At 42.9% G+C, this 26,527-nt stretch overlaps 1 protein-coding gene across 1 annotated transcript in view; it reads right to left on the minus strand.

The window, feature by feature from the left end:
- The window catches only part of LOC128364254 (glutamate receptor ionotropic, NMDA 1-like), a 69,007-nt gene that overhangs the window by 1,288 nt on the left and 41,192 nt on the right, over positions 1-26,527 (minus strand). The window contains exon 18 of the mRNA XM_053324791.1: positions 5,150-5,251. Coding sequence (XP_053180766.1) covers positions 5,150-5,251 — 102 coding nt within the window. The remainder of the gene's footprint in view (positions 1-5,149; positions 5,252-26,527) is intronic.

Consider the following 26,527-nt stretch of genomic DNA (forward strand, 5'->3'; position numbering starts at 1 on the left):
AATTATGAGATATGATGATAAGATACGATAAAATACAGAGATAGCTAAGATATAACAGGATATGATACGTTACGTTACGATAAGATACAATAAAATACAGATAGCTAAGATATAACAGGATATGATACGTTACTTTACGATAAGATAAGATAAGATAAAATACAGATAGCTAAGATATAACAGGATACGTTGCGTTACGTTACGATAAGATAAGATACGATAAAATACAGATAGCTAAGATATAACAGGATACGTTACGTTACGATAAGATAAGATACGATAAAATACAGATAGCTAAGATATAACAGGATACGTTGCGTTAGGTTACGTTACGATAAGATAAGATACGATAAAATACAGATAGCTAAGATATAACAGGATACGATACGTTACGTTACGATAAGATAAGATACAATAAAATACAGATAGCTAAGATATAACAGGATACGATACGTTACGTTACGTTACGATAAGATAAGATACGATAAAATACAGATAGCTAAGATATAACAGGATATGATACGTTACGTTACGATAAGATACAATAAAATACAGATAGCTAAGATATAACAGGATACGATACGTTACGATAAGATACGATACGATAAAATACAGATAGCTAAGATATAACAGGATACGTTACGTTACGATACATTACGATAAGATAAGATACGATAAAATACAGAGATAGCTAAGATATAACAGGATACGTTACGTTATGTTACAATATGATATGATACGATAAAATATAGATAGCTAAGATATAACAGGATATGATACGTTACGATAAGATACGATAAAATACAGATAGCTAAGATATAACAGGATACGATACGTTAAGATAAGATACGATAAAATACAGATAGCTAAGATATAACAGGATACGATACGTTAAGATAAGATACGATAAAATACAGATAGCTAAGATATAACAGGATATGATACGTTACGATAAGATAAGATACGATAAAATACGATAAACTACAGATAGCTAAGATATAACAGGATATGATACGTTACGATAAGATAAGATAAGATACGATAAAATACAGATAGCTAAGATATAACAGGATACGTTACATTACTTTACGATAGGATAAGATACGATAAAAGGTAATAAAATACATTAAGATATAATTAAACAAATCAAATATTTTAACGAAGCGTTACTTTATAATACGATATAATTAGATTGGATAAAATATGATACGTTACATTTCGATGTTACGATAAAATGCAATAAGAAACGTTAAAATAAGATACGATAAATTATAATTACCATAACATGTTATAAGAAGCTATACAATAAAATAGGATACGATATAATGAGCTCAATTACCTCACAATACGATAAAATACGATATTATACTTTATTTTATTTTATTTTATTACTTATTAAACTCTTTACAGGCACAGATTTACTTGATTAAGGTTTCTAAATCTTAAAATCAGACTGTTAACTGAAGGTAACAGGATGATGTTGGTGAGGTTTTTCTTGTTCTGCTGCTGAATTAAACATCTTCTTCTTCTTCTGTGGTGTAATGTGAGCGGACAGAGATCATTAAACTTTGAGGGTTCGACTGTCTGACTGAGCTTGTTTCTGTTCTGCTCTGTTGGACTAGTGTTGATAATCTGGCCCCCCTACCCTTCCCCCTCCCTTCCTCCCCCCTCCCCCCTCCTCTGGGCGTTACCATGGAAACAGATGTGGTTTTAATGTGGATTGTTTTTAAGCCTCTCTGCTGCTCAGAAACCTTCAGAGAGGAGAAGAAGAGGAGGAAGAGGAAGAGGAGGAAGCTGCTGACGGACGGTGAGCAGAGACTCTTCAGACGTTTTTCCATCATCGTGACTCTGAGCTTTTTTTTTTCTTGTTTGTTTCGAGTCAAACATCGTTAATAAACACACAAAGAAAGGACTCTGCTCCAGTTTAACGTCCCAGAGTGTTTACTGAGTCAGTTTAAGCCTTTCTGTGTCACTGCGTCCATTTAATCCTTTTAAAATCAGTCTGATGTGTGACGGCTTAACACCAGAAACTACATATATTTATACAGTTAGCTCGCTGGCTAATGTTAGCTCACTGGCTAATGTTAACTCACTGGCTAATGTTAGCTCACTGGCTAATATCAGCTCACTGGTTAATGTTAGCTCATTGACTAATGTTAGCTCACTGGCTAATGTTAGCTCACTGGTTAATGTTAGCTCACTGGTTAATGTTAGCTCACTGACTAATGTTAGTTCACTGGTTAATGTTAGCTCACTGGCTAATGTTAGCTCACTGGTTAATGTTAGCTCACTGGTTAATGTTAGCTCACTGACTAATGTTAGTTCACTGGTTAATGTTAGCTCACTGGCTAATGTTAGCTCACTGGCTGATGTTAGCTCAATGGCTGATGTTAGCTCACTGGTTAATGTTAGCTCGGTGGTTAATGTTAGCTCCTAGCTAATGTTAACTCACTGGCTAATGTTAACTCACTGGCTAATGTTAGCTCACTGGTTAATGTTAGCTCACTGGTTAATGATAGCTCCTGGCTAATGTTAGCTCACTGGTTAATGTTAGCTCACTGCCTAATGTTAGCTCACTGGCTAATGTTAGCTCACTGGTTAATGTTAGCTCACTGCCTAATGTTAGCTCACTGGCTAATGTTAGCTCACTGCCTAATGTTAGCTCACTGGCTAATGTTAGCTCACTGGCTAATGTTAGCTCACTGGTTAATGTTAGCTCACTGCCTAATGTTAGCTCACTGGCTAATGTTACAATAACTTTCCTTTCATAAAGAGAAATAAAGTGTTTCAATATTCAGATGTGAACTTAAAGTCAGACTTGATTTTCATTGTCTGTGTTTGTAGTTTTATATCCAAACAAGATTCAATTAGAGACTGATCGAGTGTTAACGAGGTCAGGATGTGTGTGTGTGTGTGTGCGTGTGTGTGTGTGTGTGTCGGTCGGTCGTGCTTGCAGAGGAGGACAGAGGTAGTGTGTGTGTTTACAGCATGTAGTCTGGACACCATTCAAATCCACTGAGAGAGAAAAAACACTCATATAGAAAATAAAGAGAGATGATCACAGAGAGGAATGAGTTCAAGTCTGACCTCATCAATAACCACCTGATCAATAACCACCTGATCAATAACCACCTGATCAATAACTAAACTGAGTGATCATCGCTGTGACTGACTGTTAAAACTTCTTAATGAGGGTTATTAAATCTGTTTCCTCATTAAAACGTTTCAATAGGAGACAAACAGCTGATCATGAAGTGTCAGGATCTCTGCAGACAAAGTGAAGGAATAGATTTATAATAATAATATATATTTAAACACCAACACACAATATTTGGCACTTTTCAGAGCTGCTGTTGGACATCTGACACAAACTGAAATGAGATTTTTATGCTACTGAAATCCTGCGTTTTGGCTCCAAGCTGACGTTTCATTCACTAATCAGAGCCACCAGAGTCAGTTTGTGGTGATATGATCAGAAGTTTCATTCACCACAGAAACATGAAGTAGTTTCACTCGGAGCTGTTGAGTTAAAGTTTGAATCCTTCAGATTTGACCTGAACTACTTCCTGCTGCTGCTGCTTCACATTAAAAGACTTCTGAAACATGAGGTGACTTTTATTGTGAAGCAGCCACAGGAAACACGGCTGCTGCTGGGTTTAAACCACATCTGCTGTTACCGCGGCAACCACAGGTGTCACCAAATCAACCCCGGCTGAAATCTGAAGGATTAAAACTTTAAAATTTTCATTCTTAAAAACATTTAAAGTTTAACTCAACACTCTGAAACTCTGCTGGTTTAACATCACCTGCAGTGAAGCACAGGTGTGACATCACTGTGACATCACAGGTGGGTGTGGCTACAGGTGAACATAGAGCTGCATATTATTGTGTAATTTATTTATTTTCTAAATGTTATTAATTAATCTCTATCCAGCTTGGATGAGGTGGGGGGGGACAGGGGGGGGGGGCACAAGCAGCTTCATCTGGTTTTAATCCAAACTGAAAAAGAGAAATTGAAGCAGTCGGCAGCAGAGAGGTCAAACCATCAACACTGATGACAGAGATGATCAGAGTTATTGATTTTGAACAGAGCCGAGCGTCTGAGCGCTGACAGACGAGCTGGCGGCCTCGATCAGCCTCGATCAGCTGCAACAACAAACATTTATCATCAGAGAGAGAAGCGGAGACGTCATCGCCTCTGACAGCAGGCTGCAAAGGAGAGACGGAGTTAGAGGAGAGGAGTCCGAGCCCATCAGCTGTGAAAAGGCTGGTGGGATGATCGTGAAGGCGTTTGGACAGCGAGATGAAGGGACAGAGAGGGGACAGGAGAGGACAGGAAGCGGGAAGACAGGAGGACAGGAAGCAGGAAGACAGGAGGACAGGAAGCAGGAAGACAGGAAGACAGGAAGCAGGAAGACAGGAGGACAGGAAGCAGGAAGACAGCACAGAGCAGAGCGGACGGACGGGACAGAACCAGACAGGAGGACGAGATGAGAGGACAAAAGGTCCACAGCAGAGGAGAGACCACACAGCCTGACCCTCTTCACTTCTCCTTTGCAAGAGGACGACTCGGTGTGAGAAATAAAGTCCTGACGCCGACCCCCCCCCCCCTCCATCACCTCCCTCCCTCCATCACCTCCCCCCCTCCCCCCAAGCACAGTTTCTGTCTTCACGGCTCACTCTGAGTCCTTTCGTCTGTCTTTGTGAGACAGATGATCGGATGGAGGCAAAGATGGCCGATGGACAGACAGTCAGCAAGGAGATGGTGGAGCTGGGTGTGAGGGGGGAGGAAGAGGAGGAGGAGGAGGAGGAGAGGAGGAAGAGGAGGAAGAGGAGGAGATGAAGAGAAATGACAAACGAAAATATCACAAAAAAATAATACAAGATAAAGACAGAGGCAGCGTGAGAGGAGGAGACGAAGGAAAAGATGGAACTAAAGAGGAGGAAGAGGAGGAAGAGGAAGAGGAAGAGGAAGAGGAGGAGGAGGAGGAGGAGGAAGAGGAGGAAGAGGAAGAAGAGGAAGAGGAAGAGGAGGAAGAAAAGGAAGAGGAAGAAAAGGATGAGGAAGGAGAGGATGAGGAAGAAGAGGAGGAGGAGGAGGAGGAAGAGGAGGAGGAGGAGGAGGGTAGGTGAGTCTTCATCTCCTTACCGTGGCGTCCCCGGAGGCCCTACGGCGTTTGAGGTCGGAGGTCGCAGTGATGGACCTAAAAGAGGTTTTGGGCTCGGGCTCTGCTCTACCACTTTTCCTATCCTAAAATAAATGATACGATAGGTGCAACACACACATTAACACACGCAGGAGAGACACTCAACACCTCAGCTACACCTGCTCACTGCTACAGGTGGGTGTGCTTGTGTGTGTGTGTGTGTGTGTGTGTGTGTGTGTGTGTGTGTGCGTGTGTGTCCACTACAGCATTAAAGTTACACTACTACCTAAATACAGTTTTATGTAGTGTAGTGAAGTATAGAGTGATATAGTACATGCAGTAGTGTATTATAGTATAGTATAGTGTATTATTAGCGACAGGTTGCTAAGGGCAGCTAAGGCCCTGCGGTTGCTAAGGGCAGCTAAGGCCCTACGGTTGCTAAGGGCAGCTAAGGCCCTGCGGTTGCTAAGGGCAGCTAAGGCCCTACGGTTGCTAAGGGCAGTTAAGGCCCTGTGGTTGCTAAGGGCAGCTAAGGCCCTGCGGTTGCTACGGCGATGTGAGAATCTGCTTGGAAAAAATTCTCAAAATTCTGAAGAATTTGGCTTCTGACAAGGTCCCGAACAATTGCAAACTATGAGAAAACCGTAACTCCTGTCCAAAAACCGAAAACACGGTGAGAGACACAGAAGCCGGCAGATTCTGACATTCTTTATTCACATATTCCTTAAAATGAGCGAGTAAGCTCAGTGTGAACACAGAGTGAGATTCTTTTGAAAAAGAAGACGATTACATTAGGGTCAATGGGGAGCGAGACAGGTATTGCTGCCGGTCTCAGCCCCCCCGTTTAAATTTGGTGCAGACCCCGCCTGTCAACGTCACATTTTATGAATCCCAACACCTATGTCTACATTTTGACCAAAAATTATTTGTCTCCTTTTTACGGTTTGGCCGTGAGCTCGAGTTAAAAATAAAAATTAAAGTTAATTTTTACTGCTTCTCACACTCTAGCTAACTGCCGCTTCCACTCTAACTTTGTAGAAAAAGTGATTTCCACTCCTCGTTTGACTGCTCATAGTTTGACAAGTTTACATTTTATGTAAAAATAATTTGGTATTTTTCCAGAGAGTAAAAGTTTTCCTCCGTTTTAAAGTTTGAATCACGTTTCTACGTGCAGGTATGAGCGAGCTACGTGACTCTGGAAAAAGGTGAAATTTTTGGGGTTTTTCAAAAAAATTCCCATTCATTTCCAATGGAGAAATCTCCCGGTTGGGAATAACTTTGGGAAAAATTGGAATTTCAACACCAAAAGTCACAGCACCCCTCCCCCGATCGAGCCGCACGTTTTGATGTATATATTTTTGAGGTTGGAGCTGCGCACCCGTGTCACTAATAATAGTATAGTATAGTGTATTATAGTATAATGTATTATAGTGTATTATAGTATAGTATAGTATATTATAGTGGTAAAGTGTGGTTTAATGTAGTAGGCTAATAGAATAATTGAATGTATTATATTACAGCATAGTATAATAAACTATAGTTATATTATATCACAGCAGATAGCTTAGTGTAGTGCAGATATACTGTGATAGTATGCTACAGTACAGTAGCAGTAAATATTATAGTATAGTTTAGTATTGTATGGTAGTGTGTTCACTTTATTTAAGATGTTAATAATCTTATTATTGAGATTAAACCTGACACAAAGACAGCAGCATCAACATGTTACAACAAACACAAACAGACAAATACACACTTACTGTCACACACTCTACACACAAGTTATGATCCATAAACAGGTTCAGTTTCTATAACAAGCAGTGAAAGCTTCCTCAGCTGCTTGGATGTAAAGACATTTTAAGAACAGCTGATTTATCAGTTAAAGTTGTTTTAAAATGCAGACTGGCAGCTCATCCATTAGAAAGGACTCAGTCAGCCAGTCAGTCTGGGGGGGGGGGGGGGGGGGGGGGGGGGGGGTAATAACCCACAGCAGTGATATAATGAATATTAAGAAGCTCAGATTGATGATGAGAGGCATGAAGTTAGTTTTTTATGTAAATGCTCACAATGAAAACCTTTTAATGTGTCTGTGACTTAATGAGCTGAGACTCAAAGAATGAGAGACATCAGATATGACTGAAGCTCCCGGCCTGATATGACCGAAGCTCCCGGCCTGATATGACCGAAGCTCCCGGCCTGGTATGACCGAAGCTCCCGGCCTGATATGACCGAAGCCCCCGGCCTGACATGACTGAAGCTCCAGGCCTGATATGACTGAAGCTCCAGGCCTGATATGACTGAAGCTCCAGGCCTGATATGACCGAAGCTCCCGGCCTGACATAACTGAAGCTCCCGGCCTGGTATGACCGAAGCTCCCGGCCTGGTATGACCGAAGCTCCCGGCCTGGTATGACTGAAGTTCCCGGCCTGGTATGACTGAAGCTCCCGGTCTGATATGACCGAAGCTCTCAGCCTGATATGACTGAAGCTCCCGGCCTGATATGACTGAAGCTCCCGGTCTGATATGACCGAAGCTCTCAGACTGATATGACTGAAGCTCTCGGCCTGATATGACTGAAGCTCTCGGCCTGGTATGACCGAAGCTCCCGGCCTGATATGACCGAAGCTCCCGGCCTGGTATGACCGAAGCTCCCGGCCTGGTATGACCGAAGCTCCCGGCCTGGTATGACCGAAGCTCCCGGCCTGGTATGACCGAAGCTCCCGGCCTGGTATGACCGAAGCTCCCGGCCTGATATGACTGAAGCTCCTGGCCTGGTATGACTGAAGCTCCCGGCCTGATATGACTGAAGCTCCCGGCCTGGTATGACTGAAGCTCTCGGCCTGGTATGACTGAAGCTCTCGGCCTGGTATGACAGAAGCTCCCGGCCTGATACTTCCTGTATGTAAAGCAGGGCTGTGTGATAAAGGCTGATTCAGCGTGACTCTCAGCGTGACTCCTGCAGACTGAGCCTGGACACACTCAACACTGCACAACACGTACAAACTGGTTTTATCTCAACTCAGAACTGAACTGAACTGAACCGCCTTTCTGAGAAACAACAGACAGTCAACATTACAACACACACACACACAGACACACACACACACACACAGACACAGACCTGCTGCCATCACAGATAACACTACCTGATTTAGTGTAGTTATTATTACTGTAGTTATAGACTAAGGTTCAGCATAGTGTTGTGTAGTATGATAAAGAGTATTCTCTATTATATGTTTAGTATGCAGGATATAGTATGATGTGTATTAAACAGTATATCCATATTATAGTATATTATTAATATAGTATTAATATAATATTAGTATTAATTAACACTGTTAATATATAACTGAGGTAAATGTGCTATTTAAGAAAATTGATTTTACACATTAGAATAATAACTAGCTGCTTCTGTTTTTCTGCCACATCTTATTGTGTGTGTGTGTGTGTATGGGTGTGCGTGTGTGTGTGTGTATGGGTGTGCGTGTGTGTGTGTGTGCGTGTGTGTGTGTGTGTGCGTGTGTGTGTGTTGACTCTGCCATCTGCTACTGACAGCAGGTTACATAACACTGCCTGCAGTCTGTGGACATTTACCTGCATGTGTGTTTTTTGTGTGTATGTGAGTGTGCGTGTGCATGTGCATGTGAGTGTGAGTGTGTGTGCCGCCCTGCTTCCTGTCTCAGTGAAGCAGACTGGTTCCTGGTTCAGATGAAGTTGATGTTTCAGTAAAACTGAAGTTTCCTCCGTTTTACTGCGTCCACAAACACAGCAGCAGGTAAACGAGCCACATGAGGACCACGAAGGAACAAACCAAACAACGAAGACGGAAATATCCCGGGTAGGTAGGAGGTCAGGGGTCAGGGGTCAGGGGAGGGGATGGGGGGGGGTTAGGGAGGGTTGGGGGGGGGGGGGCATGGATGAGGATGAGGCCTGAATGAAGCAGGGAAGATGTTTGTTCATCATGAACACATCAGATCATTATACCAACACACTGCTGCTATAATGCATTCAGAAGGGAGGGATGTGTGTGTGTGTGTGTGTGTGTGTGTGTGTGTGTGTGTGTGTGTGGTGAACAAAGGGGGGGGGGGGGCAGCAGCACGTAGATGTATGGTCAGCATATAAACACGTCATCAGTTTGACCTTTGACCCCTCACAGTGCACAGGTGTGAGCTGGGTATCAGATCTTATTTCTCTTTCCTGTTTCAACATTAAACTCTGACTCACTAAACTTTCATATTTTATATCTTTGATTGTCGTCAATAAATCTCATAAAACACAAAAACCAACAAATCACAAAGCAGGTCCTCCACCAATCACAGGATCTCTGTGTGTGTGTGTGTGTGTGTGTGTGTGTGTGTCCATTTCATTACAGCATTACAATTCAGCTACTATACATTCACCCCTCCCTGAGATACTACCTCATCGTGGTGGAGGGGTTTGCGTGTCCCAATGACCCCAGGAGCTCAGTTGTCGGGGGCTTTATGCCCCTGGTAGGGTCTCCCATGGCAAACAGGTCCGGGGGGAGGGACCAGACAAAGGGTAGCTCAAAGAGAGCTCTTATGATGAACACAATAAATGGTCTCATGGTGCCCTCGCCAGGATGTGGGTCACCGGGGCCCCCCCTGGAGCCAGGCCTAGGGGTGAGGCTCGGCGGCGCGCGCCTGGGGGCCAGGCCTTCACCCATGGGCCCGGCTGGGCACAGCCCAAAGAGGAAGCATGGGACCCCCTTCCCGTGGGCTCACCACCTGTAGCAGGGGCCAACGGGGTCGGGTGCAGTGTGAGCTGGGCGGCAGCTGAAGGCCGGGACCTTGGCGGTCCGATCCTCGGCTGCAGAAGCTAGCTCTAGGGACGTGGAACGTCACCTCTCTGGGGGGGAAGGAGCCTGAGCTGGTGCGTGAGGTTGAGAAGTTCTGGCTAGATATAGTCGGCCTCACCTCGACGCACAGCAAGGGCTCTGGAACCAGTCTGGAACCAGTCTGGAACCAGTCTCCTCGAGAGGGGTTGGACTCTCGTCCACTCTGGAGTTGCCACTGGTGAGAGGCGCCGGGCAGGGGTGGCAATACTTATTGCCCCCCGGCTTGGTGCCTGTATGTTGGAGTTTACCCCGGTAGACGAGAGGGTAGCCTCCCTCCGCCTTCGGGTGGGGGGACGGATCCTGACTGTTGTTTGTGCCTATGGTCCAAACAGCAGCTCAGAGTATCCACCCTTCTTGGACTCCTTGGAGGGGGGGCTGGAGAGTCTCCCTCTGGGGGTTCCCTCGTTCTGCTGGGGGACGTCAACGCCCATGTTGGTAGCGACAGTGAGACCTGGAGGGGTGTGATTGGGAGGAACGCCCCCCCCGATCTGAACCCGAGCGGTGTTCTGTTATTGGACTTCTGTGCTCGTGACAGATTGTCCATAACGAACACCATGTTCAAGCATAAGGGGGGGGGGTCCATATGTGCACTTGGCACCAGGACACCCTAGGCCGCAGTTCGATGATTGACTTTGTAGTCGTGTCGTCGGACTTGCGGCCGCATGTCTTGGACACTCGGGTGAAGCGAGGGGCGGAGCTGTCAGCTGATCACCACCTGGTGGTGAGTTGGCTCCGATGGTGGGGGGGGATGCCGGTCAGACCTGGCAGACCCAAACGTATTGTGAGGGTCTGCTGGGAACGTCTGGCAGAGTCTCCTGTCAGAGAGAGTTTCAACTCCCACCTCCGGGAGAGCTTTGACCACGTACCGGGGGAGGAGGGGGACATTGAGTCCGAGTGGGCCATGTTCCGTGCCTCCATTGTTAAGGCGGTCGACCCGAGCTGTGGCCGGTGCCTGCCATTGCGCAATCCCAGAACCCGCTGCTGGACACCGGCGGTGAGGGATGCCGTCAAGCTGAAGAAAGAGTCCTATAGGACCTTATTGGCCTGTGGGACTGTCATGGTTGACACGACTCTGCAGCATCGCGTGGACATCGGGGGCAGTGCCTCTGGATTGGCAGACTGGGGTGGTGGTCCCTCTTTTTAAGAAGGGGGACCGGAGGATGTGTTCCAACTCTACGGGGATCACACTCCTCAGCCTCCCTGGTAAGGTCTATTCGGGGGTGCTGGAGAGGAGAGTCCGTCGGATAGTCGAACCTCGGATTCAGGAGGAGCAGTGTGGTTTTCGTCCGGGCCGTGGAACTGTGGACCAGCTCTACACCCTCTGCAGGATCCTTGAGGGTGCATGGGGCCCAACCAGTCCACATGTGTTTTGTGGACTTGGAGAAGGCATTCGACCGTGTCCCTCGGGGAATCCTGTGGGGGGTTCTCCGGGAGTTCGGGGTATCGAACCCCCTGATACGGGCCGTCCGTTCCCTGTATGACCGGTGTCAGAGCTTGGTCCACATTGCCGGTAATAAGTCGGACTTGTTTCCAGTGAGGGTTGGACTCCGCCAGGGCTGCCCTTTGTCACTGATCCTGTTCATAATCTTTATGGACAGGATTTCTAGGCGCAGCCAGGGTGTAGAGGGGGTCCGGTTTGGTGACCTCAGGATTGGGTCACTGCTTTTTGCAGATGATGTGGTCCTGTTGGCTTCATCAGACCGTATAGTATAATATATAATATATTAGTGTAGTATAGTATAGTGTATAGTATATTAGTATAATATATACAGTAAAGTGTAATATAGTGTGGTGGGATAATGTGTGTAACTGTTGCCGTAGTAACTTGGACCTTGTAATTAATGACATCATGTATAAAGCAGCAGACGATGTGTCTGTTCGATCAGTTCTTTGTTGGTTTGAATCTGAACATGAGATTTACTGACAGTAATAAAAATATAGAATATCACAATCTTTAATCTTTCTGTATGAATCAAAGCAGAAAGTGACACCCAGCCCTCACACTGACTAATACATTCAGTTTGAAATAGAAAACACAAATCAATCATTGATTATCAGTTCAGAGCCTCACAGACTGTTTACACCTGATCAGACCTCCATCAGGATCCATCAGGATCCATCAGGATCAATCAGACCTCCATCAGGATCAATCAGGATCCATCAGGATCAATCAGACCTCCATCAGGATCAATCAGGATCCATCAGGATCAATCAGGATCAATCAGGATCCATCAGACCTCCATCAGGATCAATCAGGATCAATCAGACCTCCATCAGGATCAATCAGGATCAATCAGGATCAATCAGGATCAATCAGGATCAATCAGGATCAATCAGGATCCATCAGACCTCCATCAGGATCAATCAGGATCAATCAGACCTCCATCAGGATCCATCAGGATCCATCAGGATCAATCAGGATCAATCAGGATCCATCAGGATCCATCAGGATCCATCAGGATCAATCAGGATCAATCAGGATCCATCAGGATCAATCAGGATCAATCAGGATCCATCAGGATCCATCAGGATCAATCAGGATCAATCAGGATCAATCAGGATCCATCAGGATCAATCAGGATCAATCAGGATCCATCAGGATCCATCAGGATCCATCAGGATCAATCAGGATCCATCAGGATCCATCAGGATCAATAGCATTCGGTTTAAAGCATTTCTGCCTTCATTAAACATTAAAGCAGAAAAAACTCTGATCACATCTTCAGAAACAGAAACAGTTCAAACATCAGGAAACATTCACAGCTTCATTTATACTGGACTCTACTGGACTCTACTAGACTCTACTGGACTCTACTGGACTCTACTAGACTCTACTAGACTCTACTGGACTCTACTGGACTCTACTGGACTCTACTAGACTCTACTAGACTCTACTGGACTCTACTGGACTCTACTGGACTCTACTGGACTCTACTAGACTCTACTGGACTCTACTGGACTCTACTAGACTCTACTGGACTCTACTGAACTCTACTGGACTCTACTGGACTCTACTTGACTCTACTGGACTCTACTGGACTCTACTAGACTCTACTAGACTCTACTTGACTCTACTGGACTCTATTGGACTCTACTAAACCCTATACCAATACTGCATACTACATCACTATAATACTGCAGTACTTTTACTGTAATACTACATACTACATTACTATAATACTGCAGTACTTTTACTGTAATACTACATACTACATTACTATAATACTGCAGTACTTTTACTATAATACTGCATACTACATCACTATAATACTGCAGTACTTTTACTGTAATACTGCATACTACATCACTATAATACTGCAGTACTTTTACTGTAATACTGCATACTACATCACTATAATACTGCAGTACTTTTACTGTAATACTGCATACTACATCACTATAATACTGCAGTACCTTTACTGTAATACTGCATACTACATCACTATAATACTGCAGTACTTTTACTGTAATACTGCATACTACATCACTATAATACTGCAGTACTTTTACTGTAATACTGCATACTACATCACTATAATACTGCAGTACTTTTACTGTAATACTGCATACTACATCACTATAATACTGCAGTACTTTTACTGTAATACTACATACTACATCACTATAATACTGCAGTACTTTTACTATAATACTGCATACTACATCACTATAATACTGCAGTACTTTTACTGTAATACTGCATACTACATCACTATAATACTGCAGTACTTTTACTGTAATACTACATACTACATTACTATAATACTGCAGTACTTTTACTATAATACTGCATACTACATCACTATAATACTGCAGTACTTTTACTGTAATACTGCATACTACATCACTATAATACTGCAGTACTTTTACTGTAATACTGCATACTACATCACTATAATACTGCAGTACTTTTACTGTAATACTGCATACTACATCACTATAATACTGCAGTACTTTTACTGTAATACTGCATACTACATCACTATAATACTGCAGTACTTTTACTGTAATACTGCATACTACATCACTATAATACTGCAGTACCTTTACTGTAATACTGCATACTACATCACTATAATACTGCAGTACTTTTACTGTAATACTGCATACTACATCACTATAATACTGCAGTACTTTTACTGTAATACTACATCACTATAATACTGCAGTACTTTTACTGTAATACTGCATACTACATCACTATAATACTGCAGTACTTTTACTGTAATACTGCATACTACATCACTATAATACTGCAGTACTTTTACTGTAATACTGCATACTACATCACTATAATACTGCAGTACTTTTACTGTAATACTGCATACTACATCACTATAATACTGCAGTACTTTTACTGTAATACTGCATACTACATCACTATAATACTGCAGTACTTTTACTGTAATACTACATCACTATAATACTGCAGTACTTTTACTGTAATACTGCATACTACATCACTATAATACTGCAGTACTTTTACTATAATACTGCATACTACATCACTATAATACTGCAGTACTTTTACTGTAATACTGCATACTACATCACTATAATACTGCAGTACTTTTACTGTAATACTGCATACTACATCACTATAATACTGCAGTACTTTTACTGTAATACTGCATACTACATCACTATAATACTGCAGTACTTTTACTGTAATACTGCATACTACATCACTATAATACTGCAGTACTTTTACTGTAATACTACATACTACATCACTATAATACTGCAGTACTTTTACTGTAATACTACATACTACATTACTATAATACTGCAGTACTTTTACTATAATACTGCATACTACATCACTATAATACTGCAGTACTTTTACTGTAATACTGCATACTACATCACTATAATACTGCAGTACTTTTACTGTAATACTGCATACTACATCACTATAATACTGCAGTACTTTTACTGTAATACTACATACTACATCACTATAATACTGCAGTACTTTTACTGTAATACTGCATACTACATCACTATAATACTGCAGTACTTTTACTGTAATACTGCATACTACATCACTATAATACTGCAGTACTTTTACTGTAATACTGCATACTACATCACTATAATACTGCAGTACTTTTACTGTAATACTGCATACTACATCACTATAATACTGCAGTACCTTTACTGTAATACTGCATACTACATCACTATAATACTGCAGTACTTTTACTGTAATACTGCATACTACATCACTATAATACTGCAGTACTTTTACTGTAATACTGCATACTACATCACTATAATACTGCAGTACTTTTACTGTAATACTGCATACTACATCACTATAATACTGCAGTACTTTTACTGTAATACTACATACTACATCACTATAATACTGCAGTACTTTTACTATAATACTGCATACTACATCACTATAATACTGCAGTACTTTTACTGTAATACTGCATACTACATCACTATAATACTGCAGTACTTTTACTGTAATACTACATACTACATTACTATAATACTGCAGTACTTTTACTATAATACTGCATACTACATCACTATAATACTGCAGTACTTTTACTGTAATACTGCATACTACATCACTATAATACTGCAGTACTTTTACTGTAATACTGCATACTACATCACTATAATACTGCAGTACTTTTACTGTAATACTGCATACTACATCACTATAATACTGCAGTACTTTTACTGTAATACTGCATACTACATCACTATAATACTGCAGTACTTTTACTGTAATACTGCATACTACATCACTATAATACTGCAGTACCTTTACTGTAATACTGCATACTACATCACTATAATACTGCAGTACTTTTACTGTAATACTGCATACTACATCACTATAATACTGCAGTACTTTTACTGTAATACTACATCACTATAATACTGCAGTACTTTTACTGTAATACTGCATACTACATCACTATAATACTGCAGTACTTTTACTGTAATACTGCATACTACATCACTATAATACTGCAGTACTTTTACTGTAATACTGCATACTACATCACTATAATACTGCAGTACTTTTACTGTAATACTGCATACTACATCACTATAATACTGCAGTACTTTTACTGTAATACTGCATACTACATCACTATAATACTGCAGTACTTTTACTGTAATACTACATCACTATAATACTGCAGTACTTTTACTGTAATACTGCATACTACATCACTATAATACTGCAGTACTTTTACTATAATACTGCATACTACATCACTATAATACTGCAGTACTTTTACTGTAATACTGCATACTACATCACTATAATACTGCAGTACTTTTACTGTAATACTGCATACTACATCACTATAATACTGCAGTACTTTTACTGTAATACTGCATACTACATCACTATAATACTGCAGTACTTTTACTGTAATACTGCATACTACATCACTATAATACTGCAGTACTTTTACTGTAATACTGCATACTACATCACTATAATACTGCAGTACTTTTACTGTAATACTGCATACTACATCACTATAATACTGCAGTACTTTTACTGTAATACTGCATACTACATCACTATAATACTGCAGTACTTTTACTGTAATACTACATACTACATCACTATAATACTGCAGTACTTTTACTGTAATACTGCATACTACATCACTATAATACTGCAGTACTTTTACTGTAATACTGCATACTACATCACTATAATACTGCAGTACTTTTACTGTAATACTGCATACTACATCACTATAATACTGCAGTACTTTTACTGTAATACTGCATACTACATCACTATAATACTGCAGTACTTTTACTGTAATACTGCATACTACATCACTATAATACTGCAGTACTTTTACTGTAATACTGCATACTACATCACTATAATACTGCAGTACTTTTACTGTAATACTGCATACTACATCACTATAATACTGCAGTACTTTTACTGTAATACTGCATACTACATCACTATAATACTGTAGTACTTTTACTGTAATACTGCATACTACATCACTATAATACTGCAGTACTTTTACTATAATACTGCATACTACATCACTATAATACTGCAGTACTTTTACTGTAATACTGCATACTACATCACTATAATACTGCAGTACTTTTACTGTAATACTGCATACTACATCACTATAATACTGCAGTACTTTTACTGTAATACTGCATACTACATCACTATAATACTGCAGTACTTTTACTGTAATACTGCATACTACATCACTATAATACTGCAGTACTTTTACTGTAATACTGCATACTACATCACTATAATACTGCAGTACTTTTACTGTAATACTGCATACTACATCACTATAATACTGCAGTACTTTTACTGTAATACTGCATACTACATCACTATAATACTGCAGTACTTTTACTGTAATACTGCATACTACATCACTATAATACTGCAGTACTTTTACTGTAATACTGCATACTACATCACTATAATACTGCAGTACTTTTACTGTAATACTGCATACTACATCACTATAATACTGCAGTACTTTTACTGTAATACTGCATACTACATCACTATAATACTGTAGTACTTTTACTGTAATACTGCATACTACATCACTATAATACTGCAGTACTTTTACTATAATACTGCATACTACATCACTATAATACTGCAGTACTTTTACTGTAATACTGCATACTACATCACTATAATACTGCAGTACTTTTACTGTAATACTGCATACTACATCACTATAATACTGCAGTACTTTTACTGTAATACTGCATACTACATCACTATAATACTGCAGTACTTTTACTGTAATACTGCATACTACATCACTATAATACTGCAGTACTTTTACTGTAATACTGCATACTACATCACTATAATACTGCAGTACTTTTACTGTAATACTGCATACTACATCACTCATAATACTGCAGTACTTTTACTGTAATACTGCATACTACATCACTATAATACTGCAGTACTTTTACTGTAATACTGCATACTACATCACTATAATACTACAGTACTTTTACTGTAATACTGCATACTACATCACTATAATACTGCAGTACTTTTACTGTAATACTGCATACTACATCACTATAATACTGCAGTACTTTTACTGTAATACTGCATACTACAGCACTATAATACTGCAGTACTTTTACTGTAATACTGCATACTACATCACTATAATACTGCAGTACTTTTACTGTAATACTGCATACTACAGCACTATAATACTGCAGTACTTTTACTGTAATACTGCATACTACATCACTATAATACTGCAGTACTTTTACTGTAATACTGCATACTACAGCACTATAATACTGCAGTACTTTTACTGTAATACTGCATACTACATCACTATAATACTGCAGTACTTTTACTGTAATACTGCATACTACATCACTATAATACTGCAGTACTTTTACTGTAATACTTTAACTACATCACTATAATACTGCAGTACTTTTACTGTAATACTGCATACTACATCACTCATAATACTGCAGTACTTGTACTCGTAAAGCAGTATTAGTATCTTGCTGGTTTTGCAGTATTTGTGTATTTTATTCCTGTGAGGTTCTTCTTCTGTGGTTTTGATGCCTGACTGGCTGCTGCTGTGTCTCATGTGCTAATCCTGTGCGGCTAACTCCTCGCCTTAAGACACCACTGTTTGAAGTGCTAATCATCCACTGCTAGCTGTTAGCCTTTAGCGGCTAGCGTTTGAAGTGCTAATCCCAGCAGAGCAGTGATTATTAATGCGTCCAGCTGCTGCACCACACTCACACTTCAAACCACACTTCAAACCACACTTCTTCTTCTTCTTCTTCTCTTTGTCTGAACATGCTGAACATACACGAGTAGTACTAATTATTATGGATCTGTTTCATTAAAGCAGCTGATTAAGGCTTCCTGTTTCCATCAATAACGCTCGTCATTACATTTAATACACGATCAGTATCTCTGAGGTAGATTCCAAGATATCAATCATCATTTCTGTTATTTGATTATTTCATTTTTTCATCTGTAGCATCAAAGTTCTGCTTTTAATCCATTTAGAGAGAATATATTAGAGGATTATGGTCGAAATGTCTAAGTGGTGTAACCATATTAACTTCTAGGGAGGAAGGAGGAAGGAAGGAAGGAAGGAAGGAAGGAAGGAAGGAAAGAGAATATATTAGAGGATTATGGTAAAAAATGTCTAAGTGGTGTAACCATAAAAACTTTGTACCAAATAATTCAACTTGCTTCCTTCCTATCTTCCTTCCTAGGTGATCAAATATTTAATATCTATCATTCTTTTGTGGTTACACCATTTGACATTTTGTGGTTACACCATTTGACATTTTCAGGAGCATTCAGTCTTACTTTTGGTATAAAATGGGTCAAATGTCATTTCAAATCTCTCTTATTGATCTTTTTTAATATATTGATTATATTGAACTGGGCGTAACCTCCATGATGTCTTGCTGCGGAGTTCAGTCTGAATTTATCTAGAAAACCAACTCCCTTCCTTCCTTCCTTCTGCTCTTCCTTCCTCCCTTCCTTCCTTCCTTCCTTGACTCTCTTATTGGTCTTTTTTTAATATATTGATTATATTGAACTGGGCGTAACCTCCATGATGTCTTGCTGCGGAGTTCAGTCTGAATTTATCTAGAAAACCAACTCCCTTCCTTCCTTCCTTCCTTCCTTCCTCTCTTCTTCCTTCCTTCCTACCTTCTTTCCTCTGTCCTTCTTTCTTTCTTTCCTTTCTCCCTCCTTCCCTTCCTTCTTCCATCTTCCTCCCTTACTTCCCTCTCTCCTTCCTTCTATGTTTCCTTCATTCCTTCCTTCCTTCCTTCATTCCTTCCTTTCTTTCTTTCTTCCTTTCTTCCTTCTTCCACCCTTCCTTCCTTGACTCGAGGACAACAGGAGGGATAAAACCAACAAAAATACTAAATGTACATTTTAACAAACCTGATGCTGCTTTTGAAACTATTTTTAACATATTTATGAATTCATCATCTTACCAACACTTATTACCTCTGATCCTGGATCCTTCTATCTTTTAATAGTCTGTACTGTTTGACGTGTTTGGAGCTTTAATCGTGACTGTTGTCGTGTTATATTTGGAGTTTTGTCACATGACGTCCTGTCTGTGTCTCTGTGAGGCTTTCAGAGACACTTTAATCATTTTAATGCTGCTTCAGTCTGAGCGGTGACGGAGCTTTTATTGGTCTGATGTGAGACGATGAGACCGACGCAGATTCATGAGCATCACCTGCTGTCACACTTCATTTTCATGTTGTTATATTTACACTTTTCTATGTTTCTGTTATGTTAAATCTGTCAGCTGCTAATATACACTGATAACACACACACACACACACACACACACACACACACACACACACACACACACACACACACACACACACAGTTGAATCTGATCAGAAAACAAACTTTAAGTGTAAGGGTTAGGGTTGGAGTTCTTCCTGCTGCTGTGGTTGCTATGGTTACCGCTGGGTTAGGGATAGTAAGGACTGCAGCGCGTTTACAGTTCAAAGTATTTAAACTAGGGCTGTCAGCGTTAACGTGTTAATAGCGATTAGATTAATGCAATCCATAACACGCTAATGTTTTTTAATCTCATTTTAATGTTGCAAGCCTTTTTGTCCCTTCTACTCCCCCGTAGACGGCTCCTCTAGCTGTAGCGCTATGCTTTGAAGTGGCCTCCTGCAGTAAACCTACCGCGCTGATGGAAAGTAAGAGAGCTACTGGACTTTTGAACGGCTTGTTTAACTTTAAAACACTTCCAGACGCTTCAGTTGACAAGTCAAAAGTAAAATGCAACCTGTGTCAAACGGAGTTTAACTACCACCGGAGTACGTGGAGTTTGAGTTAGCACCTCCACGCTAAACACCCAGGTGCAGCCAAGCCAGCCTCAGCTCCACCAAAGGACCATTTTGGAGTGTGGGAGTCGCAGCAGAGCCGTGATTGATTCCCAGTTAAGACACTCTGGTAAGAAATGCTTTACATTATGGGCTTAAAACTGCCTTCAAATGGAAAATAACAGGATTTTAAACACGCAATTCAAAACGCCATTAATCGCGATTAACTATGGAAATTCTGCGATTAATCTCGATTAAAAAAAAATAATCGTTTGACAGCCCTAAAAAGTACACATATCACAGCTGTTAATGATCATTACTTTCATTGATACTGATGAGTTTTTGTCTCCCTGCTGACTTCATGGCCGTTGTCCGTTCACACAGAACAATAAAGGTTGATTTGATCTGAGCAGGAGTAAGGAGGGAGGAAGGAAGGAAGGAAAGTGAGCGGTGAAGCTGCAGCAGACACTTTAATGACATGCAGTTATTCTTCAAGGAGACTCGAGGTCGTGACTCAGCTCGACACGCCGCTGCTTCACTGATCACAACGAGATTATATAACAACAGCTTGAAGCTACGAGTCAAGGGAGGAAGGGAGGAAAGGAGGGAAGGAAGGGAGTAAAGGAAAGAAGGCAGGGAGGAAGGAAGGGAGGAAGAAGGAAGGAAGGGAGGGAGGGAGGGATGGAGGGAGGAAGGAAAGAAGGAAAGGAGTAAAGGAAAGAAGGAAGGAAGGAAGGATCCGACAGAAGGAAGAAAGAGGGATGGAGGAAGGAAGGAAGGAAGAAAGGGAGGAAAGGAGGAAAGGAAATAAGGAAGGGAGGAAGGAAGGACGGAGGAAAGAAGTAAGTAAGGAAGGAAGGTAGGAGGGAGGGAGGAAATAAGAAAGGTGGATGGAGGAAGGAAAGAAGGAACGGAGAAAAGAGAGAAGAACAAAGAGAGGAAGGTAGGGGGGAGGAAGGACAGAAGGAAGGACAGAAGGAAGGAAGAAAGGGAGAAGAAGAAAGGGGGATGGAGGAAGGACAGAAGGAAGGAAGGAAGGAAGGAAGGAAGGAAGGAAGGAACAGACGGGTCATACTGTGAGCTCCACCTGCTGCACCATGATTCATCTGAACGTCCCAAATAACACAATCACAGCCAAAACATGACTGTACTGTGTGTGTGTGTGTCTCTGTGTGTGTGTGTGTGTGTGTGTGTGTGTGTGTGTGTGTGTGTGTGTGTGTGTGTGTGTGTGTGTGTGTGTGTGTGTGTGTGTGTGTGTGTGTGTTTGTCTTCCGCTCAGCTGATCTCAAGCCAACAACATGATGAACACATTAAACTTTAATATGAAACACAGACCTGAATCTGTGAGCTCTGTATGAATTCCTGAGAGTCTCTGACAGACCTGAGATCAGCTGTGACTGTGTGTGTGTGTGTGTGTGTGTGTGTGTGTGTGTGTGTGTGTGAGTGTGTGTGTGTGTGTGTGTGTGTGTGTGTCTGCTTTAAAGAGAGAATCCAGGTTAAAAGGGTTTTCAGCTGCAGTGAGAAGATGAATCAATGAGTCAGTCTAGTTGTGGATGCTGAGCAGGAGTCGGGTCAGATAGAGGATGCTGAAGAAGGAAGGAAGGGAGGGAGGGAGGGAGGGAGGAAGGAGGGAAGGAAGGGAGTAAAGGAAAGAAGGCAGGGAGGAAGGAAGGGAGGAAGGGAGGCAGGAGTCGGGTCAGTTAGAGGATGCTGAGCAGGAGTCGGGTCAGATAGAGGATGCTGAGCAGGAGTCGGGTCAGATAGAGGATGCTGAGGAGGAGTCGGGTCAGTTAGAGGATGCTGAGCAGGAGTCGGGTCAGATAGAGGAGGATGCTGAGCAGGAGTCGGGTCAGATAGAGGATGATGAGGAGGAGTCGGGTCAGATAGAGGAGGATGCTGAGCAGGAGTCGGGTCAGATAGAGGAGGATGCTGAGCAGGAGTAAGGAGGGAGAAAGGAAGGAAGGAAGGAAGGAAGGAAGGATCCGACAGAAGGAAGAAAGGGGGATGGAGGAAGGAAGGAAGGAAGGGAGGAAAGGAGGGAGGGAGGAAGGAGGGAAGGAGTCGGGTCAGTTAGAGGATGCTGAGCAGGAGTCGGGTCAGATAGAGGAGGATGCTGTGCAGGAGTAAGGAGGGAGAAAGGAAGGAAGGAAGGAAGGAAGGAAGGATCCGACAGAAGGAAGAAAGGGGGATGGAGGAAGGAAGGAAGGAAGGGAGGAAAGGAGGAAAGGAAATAAGGAAGGGAGGAAGGAAGGACGGAGGAAAGAAGTAAGTAAGGAAGGAAGGTAGGAGGGAGGGAGGAAAGGAAAGAAGGCAGGGAGGGAGGGAGGAAAGAAGGAAGGAAGGAAGGAAGGGAGGGAGGAAGGAGGGAAGGAAGGGAGTAAAGGAAAGAAGGCAGGGAGGAAGGAAGGGAGGAAGAAGGAAGGAAGGGAGTAAAGGAGGGAGGGAGGAAGGAGGGAAGGAAGGGAGTAAAGGAAAGAAGGCAGGGAGGAAGGAAGGAAGTAAGGAGGGAGGAAGGAGGGAAGGAGGGAGGAAGGAGGTGAGGAAGGAAGGAAGGAAGGAAGGAAGGAAGGAAGGAGTCGGGTGAGTTAAAGGGACAGCAGTGAACAGCTGACTGAGCTGATTCACAGAACGCAGCGTGTTTGTTTTTTGCTCCGAGGTGAAACAGTGAGTGTTAAGAGAAGGAAGGAAGGAAGTAAGGAGGGAGGAAGGAGGGGAGGAAGGAAGGAGTCGGGTCAGATAGAGGATGTTGTTTTTGCTCCGAGGTGAAACAGCGAGTGTGAAGAGAAGGAAGGAAGTAAGTAAGGAGGGAGGAAGGAGGGGAGGAAGGAAGGAGTCGGGTCAGATAGAGGATGTTGTTTTTGCTCCGAGGTGAAACAGCGAGTGTGAAGAGAAGGAAGGAAGTAAGTAAGGAGGGAGGAAGGAGGGGAGGAAGGAAGGAGTCGGGTCAGATAGAGGATGTTGTTTTTGCTCCGAGGTGAAACAGCGAGTGTGAAGAGAAGGAAGGAAGTAAGGAGGGAGGAAGGAGGGGAGGAAGGAAGGAGTCGGGTCAGATAGAGGATGCTGAAGAAGGAAGGAAGGGAGGGAGGGAGGAGGGAAGGAAGGGAGTAAAGGAAAGAAGGCAGGGAGGAAGGAAGGGAGGAAGGGAGGAAAGGAGGGAGGAAGGAAGGAGTCGGGTCAGATAGAGGATGTTGTTTTTTGCTCCGAGGTGAAACAGCGAGTGTGAAGAGAAGGAAGGAAGTAAGTAAGGAGGGAGGAAGGAGGGGAGGAAGGAAGGAGTCGGGTCAGATAGAGGATGCTGAAGAAGGAAGGAAGGAAGTAAGTAAGGAGGGAGGAAGGAGGGGAGGAGGGAAGGAGTCGGGTCAGATAGAGGATGTTGTTTTTGCTCCGAGGTGAAACAGCGAGTGTGAAGAGAAGGAAGGAAGTAAGTAAGGAGGGAGGAAGGAGGGGAGGAAGGAAGGAGTCTGCAGAGTGTCTCTGAGGCTGCCGTCTACAAAATGTTCTGTCCTCCTTTTAACCCTCCTGTTGTGTTCGAGTCAAGGAAGGGAGGAAGAAGGAAGGAAAGGAGGGAGGGAGGGAGGAAAGGGAGATGGAGGAAGGAAGAAAGGAGGAAGAAAGGAAGGAAGGAAAGGAGGGAAGAAGGGAAGTAAGGAAAGGAGGAAGGAAGGAAGGAAAGGAGAGAAGAAGGGAAGGAAGGAAAGGAGGGAGGAAGGAAGGAAGAAGGGAGGAAGGAAGGAAGGAAAGGAGGGAGGAAGGAAGGAAGAAGGGAGGAAGGAAGGAAGGAAAGGAGGAAGGAAGGAAGGAAAGGAGAGAAGAAGGGAAGGAAGGAAAGGAGGGAGGAAGGAAGGAAGAAGGGAGGAAGGAAGGAAGGAAAGGAGGGAGGAAGGAAGGAAGAAGGGAGGAAGGAAGGAAGGAAAGGAGGAAGGAAGGAAGGAAAGGAGGGTAGAAGGGAAGTAAGGAAAGGAGGAATGAAGGAAGGAAAGGAGGGAAGAAGGGAAGTAAGGAAAAGAGGAAGGAAGGAAGGAAAGGAGAGAAGAAGGGAAGGAAGGAAAGGAGGGAGGAAGGGAAGTAAGGAAAGGAGGAAGGAAGGAAGGAAAAGAGAGAAGAAGGGAAGGAAGGAAAGGAGGGAAGAAGGGAAGTAAGGAAAGGAGGAAGGAAGGAAGGAAAGGAGAGAAGAAGGGAAGGAAGGAAAGGAGGAAGAAAGGAAGGAAGGAAAGGAGGGAAGAAGGGAAGTAAGGAAAGGAGGGAGGAAGGAAGGAAGAAGGGAGGAAGGAAGGAAGGAAAGGAGGGAGGAAGGAAGGAAGAAGGGAGGAAGGAAGGAAGGAAAGGAGGAAGGAAGGAAGGAAAGGAGGGAAGAAGGGAAGTAAGGAAAGGAGGAAGGAAGGAAGGAAAGGAGGGAAGGAAGGAAGGAAAGGAGGAAGGAAGGAGGGGAGGAAGTAAGTAAGGAGGGAGGAAGGAGGGGAGGAAGGAAGGAGTCGGGTCAGATAGAGGATGTTGTTTTTGCTCCGAGGTGAAACAGCGAGTGTGAAGAGAAGGAAGGAAGTAAGTAAGGAGGGAGGAAGGAGGGGAGGAAGGAAGGAGTCGGGTCAGATAGAGGATGTTGTTTTTGCTCCGAGGTGAAACAGCGAGTGTGAAGAGAAGGAAGGAAGTAAGTAAGGAGGGAGGAAGGAGGGGAGGAAGGAAGGAGTCGGGTCAGATAGAGGATGTTGTTTTTGCTCCGAGGTGAAACAGCGAGTGTGAAGAGAAGGAAGGAAGTAAGGAGGGAGGAAGGAGGGGAGGAAGGAAGGAGTCGGGTCAGATAGAGGATGCTGAAGAAGGAAGGAAGGGAGGGAGGGAGGAGGGAAGGAAGGGAGTAAAGGAAAGAAGGCAGGGAGGAAGGAAGGGAGGAAGGGAGGAAAGGAGGGAGGAAGGAAGGAGTCGGGTCAGATAGAGGATGTTGTTTTTTGCTCCGAGGTGAAACAGCGAGTGTGAAGAGAAGGAAGGAAGTAAGTAAGGAGGGAGGAAGGAGGGGAGGAAGGAAGGAGTCGGGTCAGATAGAGGATGCTGAAGAAGGAAGGAAGGAAGTAAGTAAGGAGGGAGGAAGGAGGGGAGGAGGGAAGGAGTCGGGTCAGATAGAGGATGTTGTTTTTGCTCCGAGGTGAAACAGCGAGTGTGAAGAGAAGGAAGGAAGTAAGTAAGGAGGGAGGAAGGAGGGGAGGAAGGAAGGAGTCTGCAGAGTGTCTCTGAGGCTGCCGTCTACAAAATGTTCTGTCCTCCTTTTAACCCTCCTGTTGTGTTCGAGTCAAGGAAGGGAGGAAGAAGGAAGGAAAGGAGGGAGGGAGGGAGGAAAGGGAGATGGAGGAAGGAAGAAAGGAGGAAGAAAGGAAGGAAGGAAAGGAGGGAAGAAGGGAAGTAAGGAAAGGAGGAAGGAAGGAAGGAAAGGAGAGAAGAAGGGAAGGAAGGAAAGGAGGGAGGAAGGAAGGAAGAAGGGAGGAAGGAAGGAAGGAAAGGAGGGAGGAAGGAAGGAAGAAGGGAGGAAGGAAGGAAGGAAAGGAGGAAGGAAGGAAGGAAAGGAGAGAAGAAGGGAAGGAAGGAAAGGAGGGAGGAAGGAAGGAAGAAGGGAGGAAGGAAGGAAGGAAAGGAGGGAGGAAGGAAGGAAGAAGGGAGGAAGGAA

The sequence above is a fragment of the Scomber japonicus genome, chromosome 9 (assembly GCF_027409825.1).
Source record: "Scomber japonicus isolate fScoJap1 chromosome 9, fScoJap1.pri, whole genome shotgun sequence".
In the NCBI taxonomy this organism is placed as follows: domain Eukaryota; kingdom Metazoa; phylum Chordata; class Actinopteri; order Scombriformes; family Scombridae; genus Scomber; species Scomber japonicus.